This window comes from Pagrus pagrus (assembly GCF_965226575.1).
Source record: "Pagrus pagrus genome assembly, chromosome: 6".
Classification (NCBI taxonomy): domain Eukaryota; kingdom Metazoa; phylum Chordata; class Actinopteri; order Spariformes; family Sparidae; genus Pagrus; species Pagrus pagrus.
In genome coordinates, this window is record NC_140190.1 from 5,133,202 (window position 1) to 5,156,821 (window position 23,620).

The 23,620-nt window shown below is 41.3% G+C and overlaps 1 protein-coding gene across 1 annotated transcript; it reads right to left on the reverse strand.

Moving 5' to 3' along the window:
- Nucleotides 1–13,991: 13,991 nt before the first annotated feature.
- Nucleotides 13,992–22,426, reverse strand: lrrc8db (leucine rich repeat containing 8 VRAC subunit Db). Its single transcript, XM_084355641.1, has 2 exons — nt 21,976–22,426; nt 13,992–18,709 (listed from the first exon to the last, which is right to left on the reverse strand). Exon 2 carries the CDS (start codon nt 18,705–18,707, stop codon nt 16,152–16,154), a length of 2,556 nt encoding a protein of 851 aa, XP_084211767.1. The 5' UTR covers nt 18,708–18,709; nt 21,976–22,426; the 3' UTR covers nt 13,992–16,151.
- Between the last annotated feature and the right edge of the window lie 1,194 nt (nt 22,427–23,620).

A 23,620-nucleotide genomic window follows, 5' to 3' on the forward strand; every position in this document is an offset into this window, starting at 1 on the left:
CCAGCAAGTGATCTTGGGTGTGGATATGTGTTGACTTGACATATGTCTAACTGGCTGGAGAAGCAGTGAGTCGAGAATAACCGTCTCCTCTATTGGAGCAAACCGGAGCACAGCATATGGCCGGGTCCGTGGTGGCGTAAAGTAAAGACAGGCGGCAGAGGAGCGCGAGGCTCGTCCCGGGCGTGAGCTGCCATCCCCGTAGAGGAGCCCCCGTAATTAGCAAGGCTAATGAAGAATAGGGCTGAGACTAATGTCCCCGCTGACCTCTGAGCCCTCTTGGCAGGGTGAGAGGGTGGCCTTCAACAGAGCAGAACATGATACCATGCTATATCCATTAACCCTGACCCAGCGCTCCCCTCAAGCTTACATCTGGTGCAGGACTGGACCGGTACCAAATCTCAGTGGGCAGCAAGACTGAATACCTGGGTCCACAGGTAATGAATTGTCTGATAGGCCCTATTATCTCTCATTTACTCCAGTGTGCTAAGTGTAAATTCAACCTTTAGGAGACAGCGTGTTATTACCAGGGTTGTGCTTCTCATAACGCCGCCATTGACTTAAAAATACGATTCAAAAGTGCATCTGAAGCGTCCTCAAGAGTCCTCGTTTAAAGTCTGCACACTGTAGATATTCCATCATTATAAAAACTGTTGTTGACTGTTTTGCACAGCATGGTTCCTCACACTGTGATTACATAGCGGAGGAAGACACCTGTCACATGGAGCTGTTACTAGCTGTTACGAGCTGTCAAGGCTTCCTACAGATTGGTTGCTGCTCATATGAATGCGCAGATGACAAACCTAATCTTGAAGTGTAAAATTTTTGTTTGTGTGCACCCGAAATCTCTATTTCAGAAACAAAACGTTCCAGCCTAAAGGAAGCAAAGGAATTACAGAGTCTGGAAAGTGATTTGGAAATCACTTTGCAGATATTTGGAGCTGAACGGTGAATCATTTTCAGCTGGAGTTGGGGAGTTTTTTGGTGAAGGTGTTTTGTTGCTGCGAGGTGCTGGAGATGAGAGACAGGGAGTCCAAAATGTCGATCGTCCCGCGGTATATATCAGCATTAAATTAGTCGTGACGACACGTTTGAAAGTTAACAAAGCAGCGTGACTGTCACCAGTCATCATTATATACAGCTGCCGCACTGATGTGTGTCAAGCTTTACATGTGAAAGAAGAAAAACACACATCAAACAGTGCAAAATAATGGACATCTCGTAGAAAGTAGCATATAGCACGGATGGTCATTATCACAATTCATCTAACAGTCTGTCAAATTATCGAGAACTATTGTAATGTTCCGGTTACCTCATGAAAGGGCTTCTTTAGCCACGCTACCAGTGTTTGTCGGTCAGTCAGGTGTTTGGTCGTTTCATAACTTTGGTCCAGGTTGAAATAACAGGTGTTTTAGTGCTAATTAGCAAATGTTATCATGCATGCTAACACGCTTAACCAAGATGGTGGACTATTTAAAAACCTTATACCTTGTAAACATCAGCATGTTAGCATTGTCATTGTGAGCATGTTAGCATGTTGATGTTAGCATTTAGCTCAAAGCAAGGCGTTGTACCTATGAACAACCTTATCATGCTGCTAGCATGGCAGTAGTCTTGTCACCTTACACATCAAAGGTCCAGAAATGAAATATTCATAATTATGTTTTCCTCAGTGTGTGTCTCATTTTGACCTGGACGTCAGCTGAAACAAAGGTATAGGTGGAAATCTGCTGACATCAAGGTCCGTGTTTTCCCCGCACAAATGCTCTGCAGCGTGTATTTAAGTTAATAAGAACCCATACAATCGTTTTTTTATAAATTTCCACGCAAATTTTTCAGATTAAAAGCCGTGTTTGTGTTTAGAAAAGGCTTTAACACTCTGCAGATTATTTAAGTAATTTAGTGTTTACCACGATAAATTGTCAGATAAAAGCGTATATTCCCTTGATATTGTACAATAAAGTATCTGAAGCTGTTTCACACACTGTATATCACATCTACCCTTCAGGGTCTTCCACACAATGGGATTGTAATATTCACAGGATAACCAAATTGAAACAGGAATATATTTGGCGCCGCATGTGAGAAAAGAATAAAAGAAAAAAAAAACAGACTAGCTTTGTATGTGTGTCTGTTTGATTAGCCCAAGTTGAGGAAAAGGACAGATAAATATTGTATAAATGAATTTATTGTGTAATGTGAGCAATCAAATTAATTAAGGGGTCCACAGCTGTTGGAGGCGAATAAGGCCATGAATTTTTCAGTGCTACCACTTCTCCCTAAGATTTTACAATAAATATTTCTGGAGGTCTTGGATGAATTTTTCATGGCTGAGTGGGGGAGATGAAAGGCGAATGAGGGATCCAGGGGACGGGAGCTCTCTGCTGCTGACACACCACAGAGAGGTGCATCGGCTCCAATCTTTATCAATGAAACCCAACCGGCACTATTGCTTTAATTACCCTGCTTTGTCAAGCATTCCACTATCAATAAAGGAAGGCTGGGCCGTGTGGTCGGCTACAGCAGGAGGAGGAGGAGGAGGAGGAGGAGGAGGAGAGGGGGTGATATCATGAGTTCCACTTGTTTTCATGCCCTCCCACTTTAAGAGAGGAAATGATGTAACCGTGATTGAACGGAGGCCGAGTCTAGACCACCTTGTCGTGCCACTGCAATACGACTGCAACCTGCATTGTGTTTCCAGGGAGCTCAGAGATTTCTTACCGGTCGTTTAAAACCCCAGAGGTGTGATGATGTCAGATACAGCAGCAGCAGCACCTTTAATTCAAGGCCGCATCATTTATTCATCTATGATATCCTTGTAAGAGACAAATCAATAAAGCATCAAACTGCAATATCCATACTACTATATACCATATATATATATGATAAAATTGTTATAAATGTCATTGATTTACATCCTATATCCAAGCATGAGGCCTAGACTGCAGGGATACATCAGAATTGTGCACAACTTATATGTTTCCCTCTGATTTGGTATTCAGGGAGGATCCTGAGGTAACTAATTCAGGAGAGACATCTGGTTGGTGGGCAATGCATCAGCAATATTCCACCTGGAATTGCATCCATAAACAGCATCCCTTCTTTTCACCCAGTGCTCAGATACAGGGAACAGAGAGCAAGAGGTGGTGCTGGTGGAGGTTATATGTAGTTATGTGCAGGATCTGCTGGTTTTAACACCACTTACACCAGGTTCTAAATGACTGTTAAGATCTGAAACATCTGTGTATGATAGTAATGGGAAGTCTGGTTAGGTGGGAAGAGCAATCAGGTGTAACAACATCCTGTCATGGAAAACCAGAAACTCACGGTTCATGGTTTTTGTTGAAATCTCAGTCCTGCGTTATATTTTCGACCACTTGGGGGCAGCAGAAACAAGCTGTACGCACACAGCATTGACATGTTATCGTCTTATAAAGTTGAATTGGCTAATGTGATAGCAAAGTAGCCCATGAAGCATTCATGGTTGTGTTTCAGGCAAACCGAGGAACATAAGTCCAATATTTATGTCCTTTTTACAACCCTAATTCCCAAAAAGTGGAGACACTGTGGTTTAAAATGTATAATGATTGTATTTACATAAAGGTTCAAGGTGACTTGATTAGTCATTTTACAATCCAGGCTGCAAAGCTAAATTTAGTTTAAAGGTGCAAATATGCAAGACGTTGAGTTAAAACATTCAAAAATATAAAACTAAAACATTTTCAGCAGAACGTGAAACAGATTTGACGTTATGTTGTAGACATATTATGTTGCAGAGAGTCAGCTAATACGACGGCTAGCTGGCGACCGCTACGGCCGATATCTCTTAAACTTGGCAACTCACACCAAGACTACCTGGATGGATAAATAGTACTACAGGTAGGAGGAAAAACATGTGTTTTTGCTTTTGGCGTGAACTGGCCCTTTAACTATAGTCTCTGCTTGTCATAACCGAGATCATTCCTACGTCATACATGTTGAAAAAGACTTAGTCATTGCATGTAATCCAGGGTTTTGCAATCCTTCCTGTCACATACTGTGAATTACAGTTCAATGTCAACATGCTAGTCTGTGTTCCAGCAGCCATGTTGTTTAGAGATCTATTAATAGAGAGGGAGGCAGGCTTCCTCTTGCAGACGGCTCCGCTCTGCACTTCGGGGGGACCGATTGTTTAATTCTGTTATATTCTCACCAATCAATGCGTTCACTTCAAAGCGATGGGAAAACGCTTGCATCCAAAGTAGATTGATCAGTTCTAATACAAGTCATTAACATACAAGTTGTTAACAAGTGAGGCCTCTGTACTGTATCTCTGAATCAAGAGAGTCATCGATAAAGCCAATTTGAGACTTTTAACGTCTTAAAACCTCGAGTACACACTCCTCCGCTCCAGAAACGGGATCAAGCGCCGCTAAACCGTTTTCTTTCATTCTTTGTCTCTCGCTGTTTTCCTCTCCGTCCGTCTCTCTCTCTGTCCCTCCGTTCACTCACTCCACCTGAGCCACTTAGCTTGAAGCCTGTACGCCGGCATGAGACCACTGGTATACTTTACTGATGATAAATTTATAAGCCAAACTGAGGGGAAAGTATTAAACAACCTTGTGAATAGAGGGTTTCGCTTTAACCCAGGCGGCGTATCCTTTTCATCAACAAAAATAACCCTTCACAGGCAGTAAAAGCATGCTTAGCGAGTAAAAGGGCCATTTTAGCAGACGGGGGCTAACAGTGGGAGGGGTGAAAACAGAAACAATCCAGCGTCTGATAGCTTCACGACTCTCCCTCCCTCTCCTCCCTGCCATCCCCATCCCCAACCCCTGGCCACACCACCACCAACACATCCCGCCCCCTTAAAAAAAAGCTAAATCAAGGCTTTGAAAAACATACAGTGTCTTTAATAATTCAAGCATCGGTGGGTTTGAATAGCCTCTTTAGCGTAAGAAATATACAGTCTCCTGATATAAGATCAGTCCCCGAGGGGGCTCGCTCAACATCTTTACTGCAGTGTGCCCTTTCTTAACTGCAGCATGGGCTGCTGCTTAAGATGCAACTACCTGCCTGATTATGTTACATAGAAGAATGGAGCGCGCACGGCACTGCGGCGGCAGTTTTTTTAAGAATATATACTCTAAAAGGGAGAAGAGGGGAGCGCCGTGAACTTGTGTAACGCCCCGTGAATGCGTGGATCAAGTGCAAAGTTTTGCAGTGAAGCAATTATTGCAGTTGACTAGCATCTTTACTGGGGTTGTGGACTAACACAGGATTGTAAATATTTAACTATCTTTGCACCCAATGCACATTCATATTTCATCAGGTTTCTCGCAGTTTATTCTCAAAGCAAAGTGTTGGACTGCATAATTATTTCAGTTTAGCATTTTTTTTTTTTTCCTTCCAACCTATTACTTTCATAAATACATGAATTTGAGTTATAGCTCCTCAGAGGGCTAATTTAAGAAAAGCATGCATTAATTAATATAACCTAGATGGAAAGGGAAGAAATCCCTAAGTAAGTAAGCTGTTGGCAGATATCAAGGATGATTTTCGCCTTCAAAGGAAATGGGGATGGATTTGAGAGGATGCGGCGGTTTAATCAATACTGTTGACTCTTGAGGTTGGCAGGTGCGGTTGGTGTGTACATCTCGCAGAAGTAGAAGCATTTCCATCAGCGAGGAAGAAAAACCTGGACGCGGCCCGAGCTGGAGATCTAACTTTCCGAGGCCTCCCCTCGCTCGTCGCTCGTGGCGTTTAATAGTTGTTAATTTCCGATTTTTGCCGTAAAAAAAACAAACATGGCAGCCGTGTTGAAACATCCACCCAGACGTTTTCTTTGTCTTCACTTGAACCACGTCAGCGCGCCGAACATTTCAGCATGTGACTTTAAACCTTTTGTTGTACGCTTCCATTTGTGTGTATGTCCATTCTCACATCCGATGTGTGGAATAATGAAATAAATATCGAACTCTTAAATATTTTAGTGCATTCTAGGAGTAAAGTGGAAGTGTTTTTCTGACAGACCTTGCCCCCCCCCACATCCACACACCCCATGCTGCCCTCCTCACTCTCCCTCTCTTCACAAATGCATTGTGTGCACTGGCCGGCCCAATCCATCACTCGGCGTCTGGCGGGAGAAAAAGCACTTTCCCAGGGTGGGTGTTTTTTAGTTCTGCCAGCGCTGCTGTTTCAGTGGGCACCCGTGAGACCTCGCTGATGGACACTCTGGTCATCACTGGCAGGGAGCTTTGGGACTCTCTTCAACCTCCCATCCCCTCCCTTCCTCCCCCCCTGCCTATCTCCAATCTCCACCTCAGCCTGTTCCACTCACCTCATGTTTTCACCAGCACCTTCCTTTTGTCCCAGCAGTGTTGTGCACTCCTTTTTGACAATGATGACTACTGTACCTGCCTGAATTCTCCCTTGCAAAGTGGCTCGGCCTTCAGAGACCAGCCACGCTGCGTTCAAGGTCTCGGGCCGCTCCGGGGTGTTGAGAGACACACAAAAAAAGACGATTTAAGCGTGAAAACTAGGAGATAATGGGAAAAGAAGACGCCGATTTCCAGATTATAATTGAGATATTTTGATCGTATATAACTTTAGGTTGGCCGTTCTGAAGGGATTCTCAATGGTGCGGCCGGGGAGACGCTCGCAGTATTTTTTTCACAGCGGCTTCCCATTCAACCCAGTTTTGCATCACAACCAGGCGAAGCACAGACGAGGAAGAAGAAGAAGAAGAAGAGGGGTTTGGCGCGTTTATGTGCTCAGAACAATTATGTCGAAGTAAATCTATTCAAATTGAAGTCTGCTCCAGTTTTACGCCGACAAACTGAGATTTGATTTCCAAAATGCTCGCTCGTCTCTTCTACACAAAGAAGCCAGCGGGGAGAGGGTGCAATCGCTGGAGAGAAGTGGGCTGGAAGGCAAATCTAGGTGATGCGTATGTTCTTAGAGTGCCCCTGGGTCTTCCATGGGTAGGTAGGATCTGACAAAAGAGATCTGTACAACAAAAAAATCCTCCACTCTGCTTGAGCATGGGATATTAAGCCCAGATAAAGATTCTCTCTTAAACATACTCTCTTCTTCTCTTTTCATCCCTCTTTTATTCCCCTCCCTCCGCAGTGGCAGAAGAAATTACCCATTGTACCATTAGATAAACCCAAACAGCCCTCTCCGTAAGACCTCCAGTTCCTCGTGCAGTCCCAGCTTGGCGTCCCTCGGGTGTTTGTTCAAAAGGAAAACTCTGCGGTGCCTCCGGGGGATGTTTAACTCATTGCAATGGCAAGTATTTAGAGAAAACTCAACAAGTTTGAGGCTGTCAAAGCTCGGATCCAACTGTCAGGCAGAATTATGTCTCGGAGGCGTCTGATGTGAGGTAATGACCAATTGCATCATTTTGACAAACCCACCATCGATGAGAACTAGGGCAGACGGGCGATTGCTTTTGCACAAGTGTTTCATTTGAATTTGAAACACTGCTGCTAAGTGCATTAAATGATGCTGATTAACTAAGATTATAGCTGCGGCAGGGATGTGATTTCTGTTTTGATACGGAGCATAAATTGAGGCAGAGCAAACAGTTTTTTTTCCCTTTTTTTTGGAGTGGCTGATGAATAATTGAAAGTCAGCAGAGGGTACATCAATAAAGTGGTAATGAAGCATATTTGTGTGAAATTCTCCAATCCTGAAACTCTGTCACTCTTCGAGCGAGCCTATAACATCTGGTGTTGTGATGAAGATTACTGTACGTTAATTAGATTTCTATTAAACGGCGGCTTTTCAATCGAACGTCCGCAAATAATACTAAAGGAAAAACAAAAGAACAACAACACCGTTAAAGCTGCGGTATGTAGTTTTGGAGAAGAAGTTTAAACTCAGATTTTCAATATTAACAATATTAATGAGGTTATAATACAAACTAGATATTCATAATTTCTATTCTATCGGAAGTTTAAGGTCTCCAGAACACTGTTTGAAGCTAGAAAGGTGGCAGGGTCCGCCACATATAAACAAAGTAAGTATGAAATGGTGTTGTCCTTTATTTAGTTTGTTTAGACGTACATTTCTTCCCTAAACTACATATTGCACCTTTAATACTACTACTGGAACTGCTGCTAGAGCTAATCATAAATACTTATTATTATTGTTGTTGTTTTTACCACCATGGCGTAGAATTTTTCTGTCATGATATGTAGCTATTTCATCCAAAATAAAATATTTCCTTACCTTTATATACCTATACCTAGCTCTGACCCTCTCGCCTGCAGTTAGGGTTGGTATAGACTTAGACAAATACAGTAGACACCAAAGGTAGCTCTTTAATTCAAAATAAAATATTTCCCGACCTTCATACATCTAACCTTCACCCTGACACTAACCGTCTGGCTTGTAGTTTGGGTTGGCATACAATTACAAAATACAGTAAACGCCAAATGTAGCTAACCCTAACCCCAACCCTGACCCCACCCTGAACCTAACCCCAAACCTTCTGAGTTCAGGTTGGTATGAAAATAGAAAAGACACTAAACTGTAAACACACAAAGCATTTCCAGCCCTCACTGCTGATGTTTCAACAGCAGTCTCTCCAAAACTGAGGCTGTGGTGCCCTCTATCTTTGAGTCAAGGCGGCAAAAAAAACAAACCCATCATCGACCAAATGTAAACTGATCAACTGTTTCATTCATTTGGAGCCATTTGTCTTTAAATGCAGTCATTGCATCTGACAGATGGACATGAATCTATGATGGACGTGAGGGTAAATAAGAGATTCCTCTGCCGACAGAGAGTTATGTATAACCTGATGCTAAAAGTGATGCTGAATAATTCAGTTTGAGATATTTTACAAAAGCAACGCAGCGCTTTGATTTTTTATTTACAACAGTGTCTACAGGTCACTTTCTTTGGAATAAAACTGTTCCTTTGTTCTGCCTTTTTCTAACACTGTTGTGGCATGTTGTGTCCACCTGGAGTACTGTTGACCTTCTGCGAGGCAGCTACCTGGTTAAAGAAGTCCATTTTCAAGGCTGTTCTTGCTCAAATCAAAACTCCATTATAGATTTTACCTCCAGGGGAACCCAGGGCTCACAAGGTCCTTGGCAATTTTACCTGAGGAAGAAGCTAAAAGGATTTGAATCTCCGAGGATGGCTGAGGAGAGGGAGGGTGTGAGGACCAGAGAGAGGGTGGGATACGCACCTCAGGACCCGAGCCCCTAATCTTTCTCTGCCAAGCAGGGAGCAAAGCAGAGCAAAAATGGAGATTCAGATATGGTTCAGTGGCACTGAACCCTAAACATCAGGGCCTGCAGAAAGTGGTGGAGGAGGCAGAGAAACCTTGAAAAAAAACACGGGGTGGAAAAAGAAGAGCTGAGAGATTTTGCTGTGGAGGGGGATTGCCAGGGGAGCTAGTTTCAGCTCCCAGAAACAAGAGCTCACAATACATTTAACATATATGAAAGAACAACAGCTCCCTGCTCACACCATCCTTAACTATTTGTACTAACAAGACAGATGGAGGCCAAAGATGCAGACAGATCACATCAGGACATCTGTCACTTCATGGCAACAGCCTGCTTAATAAGTGACAAGGCTTCCTCACCCGTGGGCACAGGATGGGGGAGGGTGGGGTTAGTGTCTCGGAGCGGCGGCTGTGCGAGGCAGCCCGTCAAAGTCATGTGGTGCCCTTTTTTTAAACAACTTGTCCCAATTACAGCCAATCACATGCGATCTGTGCCCTTGATTATCATCCTGGGCAGTCGACATCAAAGCCGCCGTCGATGGGCGCTGACACGAGGCTGTGCAGTAATTAGTGGACTTCACTGAGGAGAGTTTCATCACCAAATGTTTTCAAAATACTGAACGTCTTAATTTGGAGGAGGCGGGGTGGTGGTGGTGGTGGTGGTGGTGGTGGGGAGGGGCGGGGGGGTTCACGTCGGGAGAGAATGATGCCCTACAGAAATAATTAAAACATAATTACAGCTCATCAGCTGTGCAAGTGCTCACAAAGTGCTGTCGCTGACGATCTGCCGGTTTCCTCGGGGCATCGGCGCAGTAGCAGGCCACATACAGACCCGAAATTCCCAGCGCAGCCGTACTTACTCAAAATAAATGCTTATGTCTTATTAGCAGAAATACCAGGAAGAAAATAAATTGGCCCCAACAGCCCAGAATTCAAATGAATCTCTCTCGCTGTAAGAAATCGCTACTTACAAGCTGCTTATTATCCTCGATAAACACCTGCATTTGTTAAAAATATGTTGTCTGCCAAGGACGAAGCAGGCAGCGCTCATCAAACAGGAAGCAGAGAATACACAGCAGGTCGTTAAAGCAATAACTTGTCTCCTCGGCTGATGTGTCAAACTGTGTGCTCGGTTAAAAAAAACCCAGATGCACAGATTGAGGAGCCAGTCAGGCCTTTTCAAATTGAAATCGTGTTAGCCCTGTCCCCCAGGTTGCAGTATAAGGCCTTGACGGGCCATCGGCTCCGTGATGACCACTTCATACAAACATGGCTGGCAGTGCAGTCCTGCAAAGGGGGGAGAGCGCACGCTAAGTGTTTGTGACGACCGCTAAGGCCATCGCTTGATTCCAAGGAAGTAATGAAGGCTGGACTGTAGGCGCTGTGTTTCCTCCGTCCACCTGAGAGCAGACTTCTAACAACCCCGGTGTCAGGCCGGCTTACAGTCACGAGTCCTCCCTCTCCGCTGCTCATCCGGAGTTGTCACGACATGTGTTTATTCCTCCCAGCCCAGAGCCGAGGAGCCAAATGGCACAATGGTCACAATCGGGTCGTGTTTGATGATGTGTGCCCTCCGTGTGATTCAGTGTGTTTGCTTACATTTGTGAATGTAAGGAAGATCCTCGGCTGAAGGCGCGCGAGGCTGAAACGAAATGCCCACGAGTGATGGAAAACTGAGAACATTATAACACTGTACAAAGACTTTATATAAAAACATCAGCAGGATACAGCTACGTTGAAAAGGTGCTTAAAATTTGAAGTTAACTAGGATTTGAATAATTATAAACTATCGAACGTTTATATGCAGCACAGAAAACACTAGAAACACATTTTTAGAGCTTAGATTAATTAGTTTAAGGTGCAATATGTAGTTTTAGGGAAGAAATATAATCAAAACTGACCTTAAAGGACAACACAGTTTCATACTGTTTCACTTTCAAGCTAGAAAGGTGGCAGGGTCCGCCAAATATATCTATAGTGCTCCAGTGTTCTGGAGACCTTATTTCCCTCTGAGAACAGCTTGTTTATTCAGTTATAGACAAAATAAATATTTCTGAGTTTGTATTATTACCACATTAATATTGTAAATATTAAAATTCTGAGTTTGGATTTCTTCTCCAAAACTACATACTGCTCCTTTAAACTCAGCCAAAGATGGTCTGTGTCTTCATCAAGGTGAGGCCATTAAGGTTAGATGTTACAGGATCACAGGAATAAATTGGACATAAATCTCCAACATGGTGCTCTGTTTGCAATCATGTACACATTGATAAACATTATAGAGTTTGGATTTCTTCTCCAAAACTACATACTGCCCCTTTAAATACATTATAAGTGCTTATCAGTGGAGTTGTCAACAATTATAAGTCTTCTTGTGAAGCGTACGTACATGTAACAGGTGTGTAAACAGTTGACAGCACTATATAATGTAGCCATGTGGTAACAGGCATGAACACATCTCATATTGTGTCTGAGGGTATTTATGAACTGTTATTTACAGGCAGGTTTTTAACTGCTTTTACGTGTGTTCACAAAAAAATATGATTATACATAATTAGAACTGATGTTATCCAGCATTTAACAGCGTATACAGCAGTAACGGGTGAGTCATAGAAGGAGTTACAGTTGCTGACAAATACATTTATGAACATTAAAACACACAGTGTGTAATTTCTGTTGCGGTCTCTTAATCAGAACAATAAAACAAATGATGTCATTTGATGATTTGAGTCATCACTGTTGTCAGAACTTAGAGCGACAGGCAACAAAATGAAACGCACCTTTACTTTGTATGAAATTATAGAGTTCTCTGAGTTTGAATATTCTTGTAAACATTCGGGGTAATAAAAGTGCACAACTCAACAAAATATGCACCAAAGGTCTGGCGGTTTTAGACATCTTAATGCGGAAACGTTACGTATTACGTATATCTTTAAAAAGCCCCTCATATATGCTTGTAGTTACGTTATTGTTTGCTACAAAATGCAAAATGACTCATGTTTAGATAATCGTGTTTTTTAAGGTAACTTGAATTTTTTTTTAAGGTGTGTTGTATCAGACCAAACCTGTGAACCTGCCCAAGATAGTTTCCCTGCCTCTCAGCACACACTGTGCTTTTATGTTCTCAGATAACATGACCGGCTGGCCTTTAGCTTTCATAGGTCTGTGATATAACTTAGCCTCATATTCAATCATATGTCAGAGCAGAACTGAGCACAGTTTGTTTAAAGCAACATTATGTAACTTTTTTACCCAAAATAACAGCTTCAAAATCATGTTGATGGTACATCGAGGTCTTGTGACGCTACGCTATACATGTTTACTTCCACACATAACATTGTTATGACATAATGAGTTTTGTTTGTAGTTAGCACCTACATTACATCTGACAAATTGTAACAGACCTGGGATTTGTATTTACAACAGTAGTGTTGCACTCAGAAAATGTGGGGGGGCGACAAAACCCACAAAATGCCAATTCCTATTTTTTTTTTTATGTAAACAGAGTATGATGAAACCAACACATAATCACCTAATTAATTTAATTATGATAAGAAGAGTAAAGGTTAATTGATTACTAACAATGACCTGAACTGAATGATTGTCTGGTAGGCAGAAACAACAATGTAATTCAGTGACGTTCAACATAACAGCTGCAAAGATTTGTGTTATTACATGTAATGACGATTTCTTTCCACCAGAGAGCAGCACTAACCAAGACATGTGTAAGGTGATGTGCTAAAACAGCATTTACTGATCAGGTCAAGTTTTGGACCAAGTACAATTTAAACTACATATACATTTGTTTTTAGTCTCCTTTATAACGAGTGTACAAACTATTGAAGCATGTGATTACAGCTTTGATATGTAAAATGTTAGTGTTACAGTAAGCGGGTAAGTTCGGAGAAATGTCATGAAATCCATGGAGGGGAAACCCAAATTTGTCACCATAGCAATTCATATGATAGCAAATACTGCATGACGAATACTGAAGCAATACTGTAATCACTGATTTCACTGGAACAGGAAGTGTCTGGCTTCTCTCCAGCTTCAGTCTTTCACTCATTTTTAACAGAGACCATATGCACAATGCCACCAAAACACTCCTCCAAATACATCCTGTAATGTACGACCTTATTATGGTTTCACGTCATCAGGTTATATATTTATGACATAATAAGTTTGGATCTTGTTCGTAGCGTAAGGAAACTACATCAGAATCGCAAACCCACACTGAACTGTATAACTAAGAGTTATGTGTTAGTAACATGAATTTAACTGTCTTACAGTCATTCAACACTTGTGTTTAAAGAAATTATATCATTCAACAGATGAAGAAGGGAAATTTAGGAGCACTGTGTTAAGTCAAGATACTATTCAGGGTTTTTATATGTTGAGCTGTTAAAGGAAACTTGTGATCTTAAAATACAAACTTGAAACACCAATTTTACAAATGTAGCCTAATCTACTGTAAATAAATAACTGTGTGTAGTAAAGTCTTGCGTTAACGAAGCATAGAAAGTCTGACAAATACATCTAATACTATCTTATTATTGTTATTGTCCGCTATCTGAAAAAAAGCATTTCTATGAATGTAGTGTGTATACAATAATGTTTTTTTAGCAGTTACTCATAATAAGTAAGGAGAAAATATTGTGTGCACACTGTTTAAACAGTGACTACATAAACATAAGTTTCCAGTATTTAAAAAAATAAAGGTTCAACTACAATTTTGGTTTACATTCTAGTTATAAAATAGTAGTAGTAGTAATAATAGTGTATCAAGTAATTCCTTTATTTATATAGCACATTTTAAAACCAGATTTACAAAGTGCTGTGCAGAGTGAAGAACAGATAAAACACACAGAGATAATAAATACATACAAAGAACACACAAAATGCATGTTATAATACTGTTTACAAGAAGAAAATGTAACTAAAAAATGAAAGCAAAAGTGCAACTAATGAAAAAAGGTCATTGTGGGTTGGCTGTACACAAGAAAGAAAACACAAAATGAACAAAACTAATGTCTACTGTGAAAAAATAAACAAAGGTATCAAAAATAAAAATGGCATGATTCAAAACATTTCTAGAAGTAGAGAAAAGGATCAGATGTGAACCTGGATCAGTGTGTTCTGTATCACAAGTATATTCAAATACTGCATACTGTTAATAAGAATACAAGGTTACACAGTTCAGTTCAATTTGTTGTGTGCAGAAAATGTGATATTTTGTGGTTTATACTGCCACGGTGGAGTAAAAGAGTCGTTGTTGACCTTGGAAGCAATAGCAGCAGTAATAACCTGAACTCAAGATCCACTTACTAAAGTTTTATGTAGCTTTCAACCACTTTTTGCAGTCTTCCTCATGGATGCTGTCTGTATATCACCGAATTGCCAAAGCTGGCGATTGGACCTTGGGTTGAGATTTTCTGAATAAACCATAGTTTTAAAAAGGGTCAGTTCACCCAATTAACAAAAAATAGGCCATGCAAACTGTTTTAGTTTAAATCGTTCAAGTTTTGAGATATATATATCTGAGGTTTCTGCATGCCATACGCTGTAGTCGCATGGCAGCCGTTTTCCTCTGATGTCATGCTCAGGGTTGGATGCTTGAATGCTGGGATAATGTTATTCTGCTGCGATCCAGGTTGCAAGTCCTATACATGTAGGGAATCTGCCAATTTGTCAGAATCTCACTGCTTACCGGGCCATATTTTTAAGTTAAAACATAGCTATGGTTAGCCTTAAGCCACTTCCTAGTTAACATTACTGTAACATTCAGTGCGTTTCATTTCCAGGTTTAATTTGATATGTGATATGGTTGATATTTAAGAAAAACTTTAACATTAGCTAGGCAGTGGTTGAATGCTAACATAATTGTTGTCTAACGGAAGCTAATCGGATATCAACTATGTTGTTTTACCTTTAGATAGGGACCAATGTCCTTTCAGATTTTTATTAGCCATTGTTTTTTCAGTAGCTGATTATCCAGGACACAGTGAAATTACAATGATTTGTCAGATTCTTTACTTTTATAGGACTTGCAACCTAGAACACAGCAGGACAACATTTGAGCTACCCAAGCTGAAAGCGATGTTAGAGGAAAATGTCCGCCATGTGAATATGGTCTCATATATTTGGATTTTGTTTATGTTGTTTGCAGCATTGAAAGTGCAACAACAACATTATATCTTCCCAGAAGCAATGTGCTGGTCACTCTGGTTAATTAACCAGTTGCTGTAAACAGGTTTTACTAAGAATATTTAATTGATCAAAAGTAGGCGTAATAAAACTTGCAAGGTCTTATCCAGAGTTAATGTGGACACTGTTTCTGGAAAGAAATGTTGCCGTTGATTTTCTTCAAACATAATATTTAACTGATGTGAACACTGCAGATAAAATTGTATTTCCATCCATTTTTATTTGGGTGGACGCAAAAAACCTGACCGGGGTTTTGATAAAACCAAAACTCCCTGCACTACAGGAAAGTGAGATGTTTTTGAGTGAACTGTTCCTTTAAGTCGAGGTCAATCAAGTATATCTAGTTAATGTAAAGAAAACCAAAGGAAATTATAAAGATAAAAAGGTGGATTGTTTCAAAATGATACACGTTTCCATAGATCCAGTTTAGACAGTTTTGCATACAAAAGGTAAAAAATATAAGCAGAGTGATTTAACTGCTACTATGCACCTACGTTAACCAAAAAACAAAATAAAAATATTGACATAAGCCATGATCATTTATAAAGTTAATTTAAAACTTCTCCAGTGGTATCAACCTTGCATGTGCTATGGTGCATTCATTTTATAAGTTGCTAAAACATCATGAAGCATGAATACTGTACTCTGAACTACTGTTTTCTAATGACGTGGTTTTTAAAAAAAAAAAGACTTCTGTACACCTAAGATGAACTGCACGACTTTGTGACTACCGCCCGTCACTTAGACACTTGCACCCGTTTGGAAAAGAAACACTAGATTCCTGATTGATGCTCTCCTTGACCTCCATGGGGAGCGAGTCAAAGAGGTGGTCCTCCACGATCAGGCAGCTCCGGCGCAGGAGGCCGCACTGACCGAGCTGAGCCGGGAGACGATCCAGACAGTTTCCCTTCAGTTCCAGATGTGTCAGTTGCGAGAGTTGGCTGATTTTCTCTGGAATGGTGGAGATACAGTTGTGGCCGAGGCATAAGGTCCGCAGTTTGGTGCACTTGAACAGTTGCTTGGGGACCACCTCGACTTTGTTGCCGGTAATGGCAAAATGTTGGAGGTTCTGCAGAAAGCCGACCTCCAGTGGTATTACCACAATAGAGTTGTGGCTAACGTCCAGGTACCTCAACTTGAGAAGCGTGAATAACGATGAGGGTAGAGACTCGAGCTTGTTGTGTGAGAGATAGAGCGACTCGAGATTCTTGACGTGGCTAATGGACAGTGGAATGGTGATGATCTTATTGTGCCAAAGTTTGAGGCACGTCAGTCTCTTAAGGTGCTGAAAGCTGATGATCTCCTCGATGGTACGAATGTTGTTGGATTTAAGATCCAGTTCTTGAAGGTTGGTCAAACTGAAGATAGCATGGGGGATTCTCTCCAGCTCACAGTTAAGAAGCTCCAGTTCAGCGAGATTCATTATTTTCTTCAAACTATTCAGCACTAAGAGCTTTGTACCATCGTTATGAACAACCAGCTTCACCAGATGCGGAGACAGATCCGTGATGTTTGTTGGGATCTTTGTGAGGTTGCTTTTGAGATGCAGAATCTTTAAGTGCCTGAGGTCTCGCAAAGACTCGAGTCCGATCATTTTGTTGTTTTCAGAGTTCAGGTTACCAACCAAGTACAGTTCCCTTAAATTTTTCAACAAGTATACCCAGCTAGGAATCTCAGCAACATCTGTAAATTTGACATGAAGGCACCGGAGGTGATCACGAAGGAAAATGAAAGCAGTCTGTTCAACTTTGGCGGGACAGTGATAAAAGTGCAGCTCCTGGAGGTTTATCATTTGTGAGATCTTAGCTGTTATCCTGGCCTCTGGGATTAATTCTAGTTTGAGGATTTCCAAATCGGTGAGATCAAACACAGCATCTGGCACTCCGGAGAGCATAAAGAGATGGAGTTCCAACTTTTCTTGAGGGTTGCGCGTCACATGCTGCCGCAACTTCTCAAAGGTCCACTCGTGGTTCAGGCTGATCTCCCGAAGTTTGTTCTCACTCACCTCAGAGAGAAAAACACCAAAACGCTTGGAATACAGCTGGTCGTACTGATCGACCATGTGGAGGAGGAACGCAAAGTCGTTCTTAACATCTGGAATGTCACTAAAGCTGCTCTCCTCTCTGACTTTTTCAAAGGAATACTCCTTAAGCGGTCGTCGAAATAGCCAGAACAGCGTGTATATACAGATTACACCATAAACACATATGATAGCAATATAACTAACAAGGAGTTTCTTCAACATGAACGCCATGTTGTGTGTACAGTGGAACCTGGCGTATCCAGTCAAATGCTTGATTTCGGGCTCACACACATGGTCAAAATCTATGGAGGCAACAAACGTCATCGTGTAGCACAGGATCAAAATGAATTTGACCGTTTTGATGACCGTCTGAAGGGCATACAGCCTGTAAATCAAGTCACTGTCTTCAACGTGGGCGCGGAATTTCCGGACTTTTTCGAACAGGGCTTTCGCCTGCTCGCCATCTTTCTTGTCCAGTATGGTCATGGAGGGAACTTCACTCACAAGCTTTTCTACGGAAAACGTGACCCCAGATTTGGTCAGCATTGGGGCGGACTGGTTTGGACTCCCCTCCTCGCTGCTCATGGACAGATGCTTCAGGAGGGAGGAGGCACCGGCCAATCTCTGCTTGTTCTCCTCCGAATCCTCGCATGCAGTCTCAGACAGTGCTTTGGTAGTCCACGGCGATTCGAAACATTTTCCCAGTATGGAAACGAAATGTTCGATCTTGGAACTTGTCTTTGGGTACTTGAACCAGAAGTTGCTACTGACCATTAATACAATAGTGTGGATAAGGGCGAGGTATGGGAAATATTTGGAATACCATGGAAGGGCAACATGATAACACATCTGGTTGACGAAAACATACTGCTGAAAATCCAGCTTGGTCCTGACACCCGTAGGCTGAGGCTGCCCTAAAGTACTCGACTGTGTGAAGTGAATCGTGGGGGCGATGTGATCCGGAGGCCTTTTAGCCATCAAAGGAGCTGCTTGCTCTCCGATGGCGCTTTCTTTGTTCCATAAACTATCCACGGTCTCCGGTGGTTGGCGTCCTAAGAAGCTCCCAGTCGCTTCCGGAGTTTGTTCCAGGATCGGAAGACAAACCACTTGGTCCTTCGTTAACTGCATCGTTCCAGAAAATATGGCCAACATCAACATGACGATGCCAAGATAATCCATGAAGACATCCCACCATGGTTTCAGGATTCGATAAGTTGGCTGGATGTCATTCAGAGATGCTACTTCTGTGAGGGTGAACATTCCTGAAACAGAGAACATGATGATAATTCTCGTGAGGTTTTATCCGAGTAGATTTTTGCAATCTTTTTTTGGAATTTCACTGACCTATTGAATTTTTTTTCACATAACCTCTCCTAGTATTACCAGGGGACTTCATGTGATTCAGAAATTAACTTCCAACATCTGTGTTGTGTGTGGTGCATTCACACAGGACAAGCAAAATCTGTATTTTACATGAATCTACTCTCGAATATGATGTCAAGGCAATAGCGTGATAGTGTTTCAGAAGCGGAGCATCTGTTCTTCCACAGCCACATTAATAATATAGTTTACAGTTGTTTTGCTCACTTTCTGCATGTGTTACAAGCATAAATACACATTTGCAGCTCATTTAGAACAAGTAAAAGATGCTTAGTGGCTGTACTAGAATTGAACAACCTTTCATTGCTCCCAACCTTCGCTGTCATCACTTATTTCAAACAGCAATGTAGGTGATCTAACAGCACAGCTGTCGACTGCTGTTCAACATATTCTGAACCGTGATCAAATTTCTTACATGTTCAGTTGTCTGACAACAACAAACAGATGTTTAAAACTAAATACAACCTCACACGGGACTAATATTATAACATGACATCTGTGTTAAGTGAAATATGTTTTAAGTTTTGTATATTACGGACACAGCAGATTCACTCAGGATTAAGATCAGAAATGATTTCCGCAATTATTGCAAATTACTAGCGGTCCCCAGGTAATAGTAGTCCCATGTGATTATGGCTCTGTTAACCAAGGAAAGTGCAAGTTACGGCCAAGAAGCTTTCAAATAGTCACAGGCAGCGGTAACTGCCTGCCTTTCTGCAGTAAAGTACAGTTGTATGTTAGCACAAGTATGCGCCTTCATCCCCGTATTCAATCTACAGTATCTCTCATCTGATCCATCGATATTTTTGCTGTGACCAGCAGCGTGTACTGTACAAGTAATCTGAATTAATGAAAATAATGATGTGATATTGCAGGAGAGATATGTTATCTTAGCTTTAGCTCCCTAACAGGAATTAGACAGGTGTACAGGTGTCTTAGAGGGCAACACTTATAGTGTGCCATTACTGCCAGGAATTTGCCCTTGAGTGGGCGACAAAGTGGTAAATATCATAAAATTCTGGAAAGCAGTACATTACTTGAGATCATAGAGTTGTGACTTTCAGTAGGGGTAGACCGACTATCGGCCTGGCTGATTATCAGGGCCCAATATTCAGCATTTTATCGATTATCAGTATCTTTGTTTGCCGATAAAATAACTTGATTTAAAAATGCACTGCTTCGGCTCTGATGCAGCATCCTTTCTCTGTTTGTAGTCACCACCATCTGTCTCACGCAAAGTCCCAACCTGATTGGTTACACATCACAAGTAACAGCCTATCATCGTTGAATAATCTGAATCTGCAGGAAAAAAAAAAGTAGCAGAAAATGGAAATACTCAAGTAAAGTGCCTCGAAATTGTACTGCACAAAGCACAGTAGTTAGTTACATTCCATCACTGGTTATTCTCAACTTTAACACTAAGATTTTTATTTTTAATGCTAATGTATATCAGTTTCAAATATCAGTTATCGGTCTGCTTGATTACTAATAATCAGGATCAGTATCGGCCCTGAAAAAAACATATCGGTCGACTTTTCAGCACAAAAAATTATGAATGAGAATATCTTCATAACCTCAATTTTCTAACACAATAATCTGTTTGTAAACACTTTATACAGGCTGTATTGTGGTGACGGAGCAGAGTTAATGCCGGGTCACATCCAGTGGTTTGTTCGGATACACTCACATGAACAAACCACAGGATGTAAACAGAAACACCAGAGAAGAAGAAAGCATAAAGAGAAGTTAACAGGGCCTTTGAATCCATTGAGACGCTCTCTGTTAGCCTGTGACTGAAGGCTGTGTGTGACGCCATGTTGTGTGTTTATGTATTGGATCACTTTAAACTCCGAGCTTACAATGTTACATTTCTACTTCATTATTAAAAATAATGAATTTCAAATACAACACAAAGGACAGCCTATAAATGACCATCAGAACATTTTTTAAGAAGAAGACATTTAATGTATATTTACTGTATCTGGTCACTTGTATATCACATAGATCAATTATATTTCCTGTCTTTTCTAGTTATCGGGGACGAGTGTGCACTGGTCACAGCCTGATCAATATATTGGTTAGCTGATAGTATTGGTCAATACTGGCTAATTACAGATGTACTGGTGTCAACGTATATGTTCCTCAATATGAACCAATATGCGATAATAATGCAGAAAAAAGATGCCTGGGGTAATTTATGAGTATTAAATTATCAGTGAAGTTTACTGTTTCAGTGCACTGATGTCATTCTAGACAATAAAGTTTATTATTACACTGCTTTTGTAACATATCTCTGTCTTTCATTACCACATTGAAGGGATCACAAAACAAAATCAGATTTTCTTTTCGGATTAATTTCCTAATCCCATTGACATTGGCCCTAAAACTGGAGGATTACATTGGTTATGCCCGACAATTTTTAGGCCACATTTCCCTGGCACATGTGAAGGAGGCCTGGATAGAGAACAGCCTTGTCAGACAGTTATGGATTTAGAGCGGTCGCTGCCCTTGAACTAGGACACACAGCAGAGTTGTCTGTAGTCTTTGAGGCAGTGCATACCATGGGCAACACAAAATCTGCTGACCTTAATGTAGTGTGAATTATTCATAACAGCCCCTTTACCTTTAAGTGCAGTGTGCATACAAACTAACTGTTACAGCCTCCCTCCTCACAGTTTACAATCATGAAGCCTGGCAGCACTGGACCCACTACCACACTGCTGATAGTGTATGGCATTATTTAAAATACTACTACTAATAATAATAATAATAATAATAACACATGACTGAATGAGATTAAATCCTCGCTGCCTCCCCTGCTTCTGAAATCCATTGTGTGTGTTGAAAAACATGAAGGTCAGTGTGTTTGGAGTGAAGCTGCTGAGCAGGCTGAGACCGGCTACAGCAGCAAGACGCATCCACGGACACGAAACAAGAGGTGGACCTGATGTCCGTGAAGCCTTTAAACGCAGCACTCAAATCTGGGTTCCGTTACAGAACATCATGACACGTTCACGGTCCATTAGTGCGCCACAATCACTTAATAGTCGAACCAAAAAAAACCGCTAATTCCTCACTACACCGTCTAGCTTGCTAACGGTTACATTTGGTAGATGTTGAATACGACTAGAGGTCCACAGATACGCACCTTCAGGAGGGTTCTGGTCCAGTTATGTCGATGGCGGCAGTACCGAACAACGCCTCCCTTTATACGCCATGCTTCGCCGCGATGATGAAGCCGTCCATTCTTCGCATCTGTTCAACCGTGGGCCTGCTGGCCGAGGCTGTAAGCAGCTTAGCCGACTACCCCCCACTCCGCCTCAGATGGTCGGGTCCTCTCTGCCGCTGACTGGCGGCGCGGCAGCACCAGCTGCTGGAGGTGGACTCGGTCTGATGTTCAGTCGCTCATTCGCCGTCGGTTCCTAATGGGTTTCATGATGAGCATCAGTCAGCATCGTTTCTGTTGCAGTGTTCGGGATAAACGTGGAGTAATGGAGCAGGAGGTGCTGTTTATTTCACATCAGGAGCAGATATGATGGATTGACAGAGGAGAGGGAGATGACCCGCTCAAGTTAGGGACCGTCGTAAAAGTGCACAGCGTGAAATTTTTACAGGGCATGTTAACATTTTTCTGTAGACTATAAAAAAGTAAAATAAATAATTAATCTACAGAGCTTGTAAAAAGGTGTAAAAGTATTTATTTTTCCTTAAAAACATTATTATGATTCTAAGCGTCTTATCCATCAGGCTTTGAAGCCAGTTTTTGTGGTGGCTAAACTGCCCCACACTGTCCAAATTTTAATGTAATGTCATTGCTAATATTAGCTAACTAGCAAGCATTAGCAATGTTAAAGTTACCTAGTGTTAGCGATGTTAATGTACATACTGTTAGCAATGTTAATTTGTTAGCTAGTGTTAGTGATGTTAATGTTAGTTACTGTTAGCAATGTTAATGTTAGCCTGTGTTAGTGACATAAATGTTAGCTAGCCAGCGTTAACAACATTAGCCAGTGCAACAAACTGGCAACCACTTGAGGCGGCAGATCATTCGATGTTGTGATGTTAATGCAATGGAGAACCATTTAAGAACCTTTAAGTAAGTGACAGCATGTCAAAATGAAAACTCTCAATAAATAATCTTGTTGTAGATTCATATTTTTTCTATTTTTAAAATAGGCCTACAACTTTTAAGAGTTAAAAAAAGCTCTGTGTTATCAGAGACGTTTGAAACTAATATTTCAAACTTATTAATAATATCTTCTGTATACTTCAAACTGCCTTTTTTTGTGTGTTCTGTATCTTTGCACATTAAAGCTGCTATAGGCAATATTTTTTTCTAATTAAAACAATTGTTAAATAGCTCCATATTCCAACAGTAATCAGTGTCATACAGTGTTTGGACAATGACCCATGTCTCTCCTCCTGCTCATGCAGTAAAAGAGAAAATAATTGTTCTGGTATCCCTGCCCACTTTATCCAATCAGGACAGAGAACTCCATAAAGAGGCGGTCCTGTCTGCTCGTGGACAAGAGAGCAGGATCCTCCTGTTAGCTGCTGTGTTAGTTATTACTGCTCTACATTAATGTGGTGATGTAGAGAGGAGGGAGGGGACTGCTAACTGCAAAACGGACAGGAAGTTAGCTAAAACGACGACAGTGCTTACAGCGGCTTTAAGCACATTCATACAATTACTTATATATCAGTAAACTTTATGTTCCTATATAGTTAGCATTGTTTTAAAGCAACATTATGTAGAAACTTGCATTATGTGCGATCTGGCGGCCCCAGTGTTT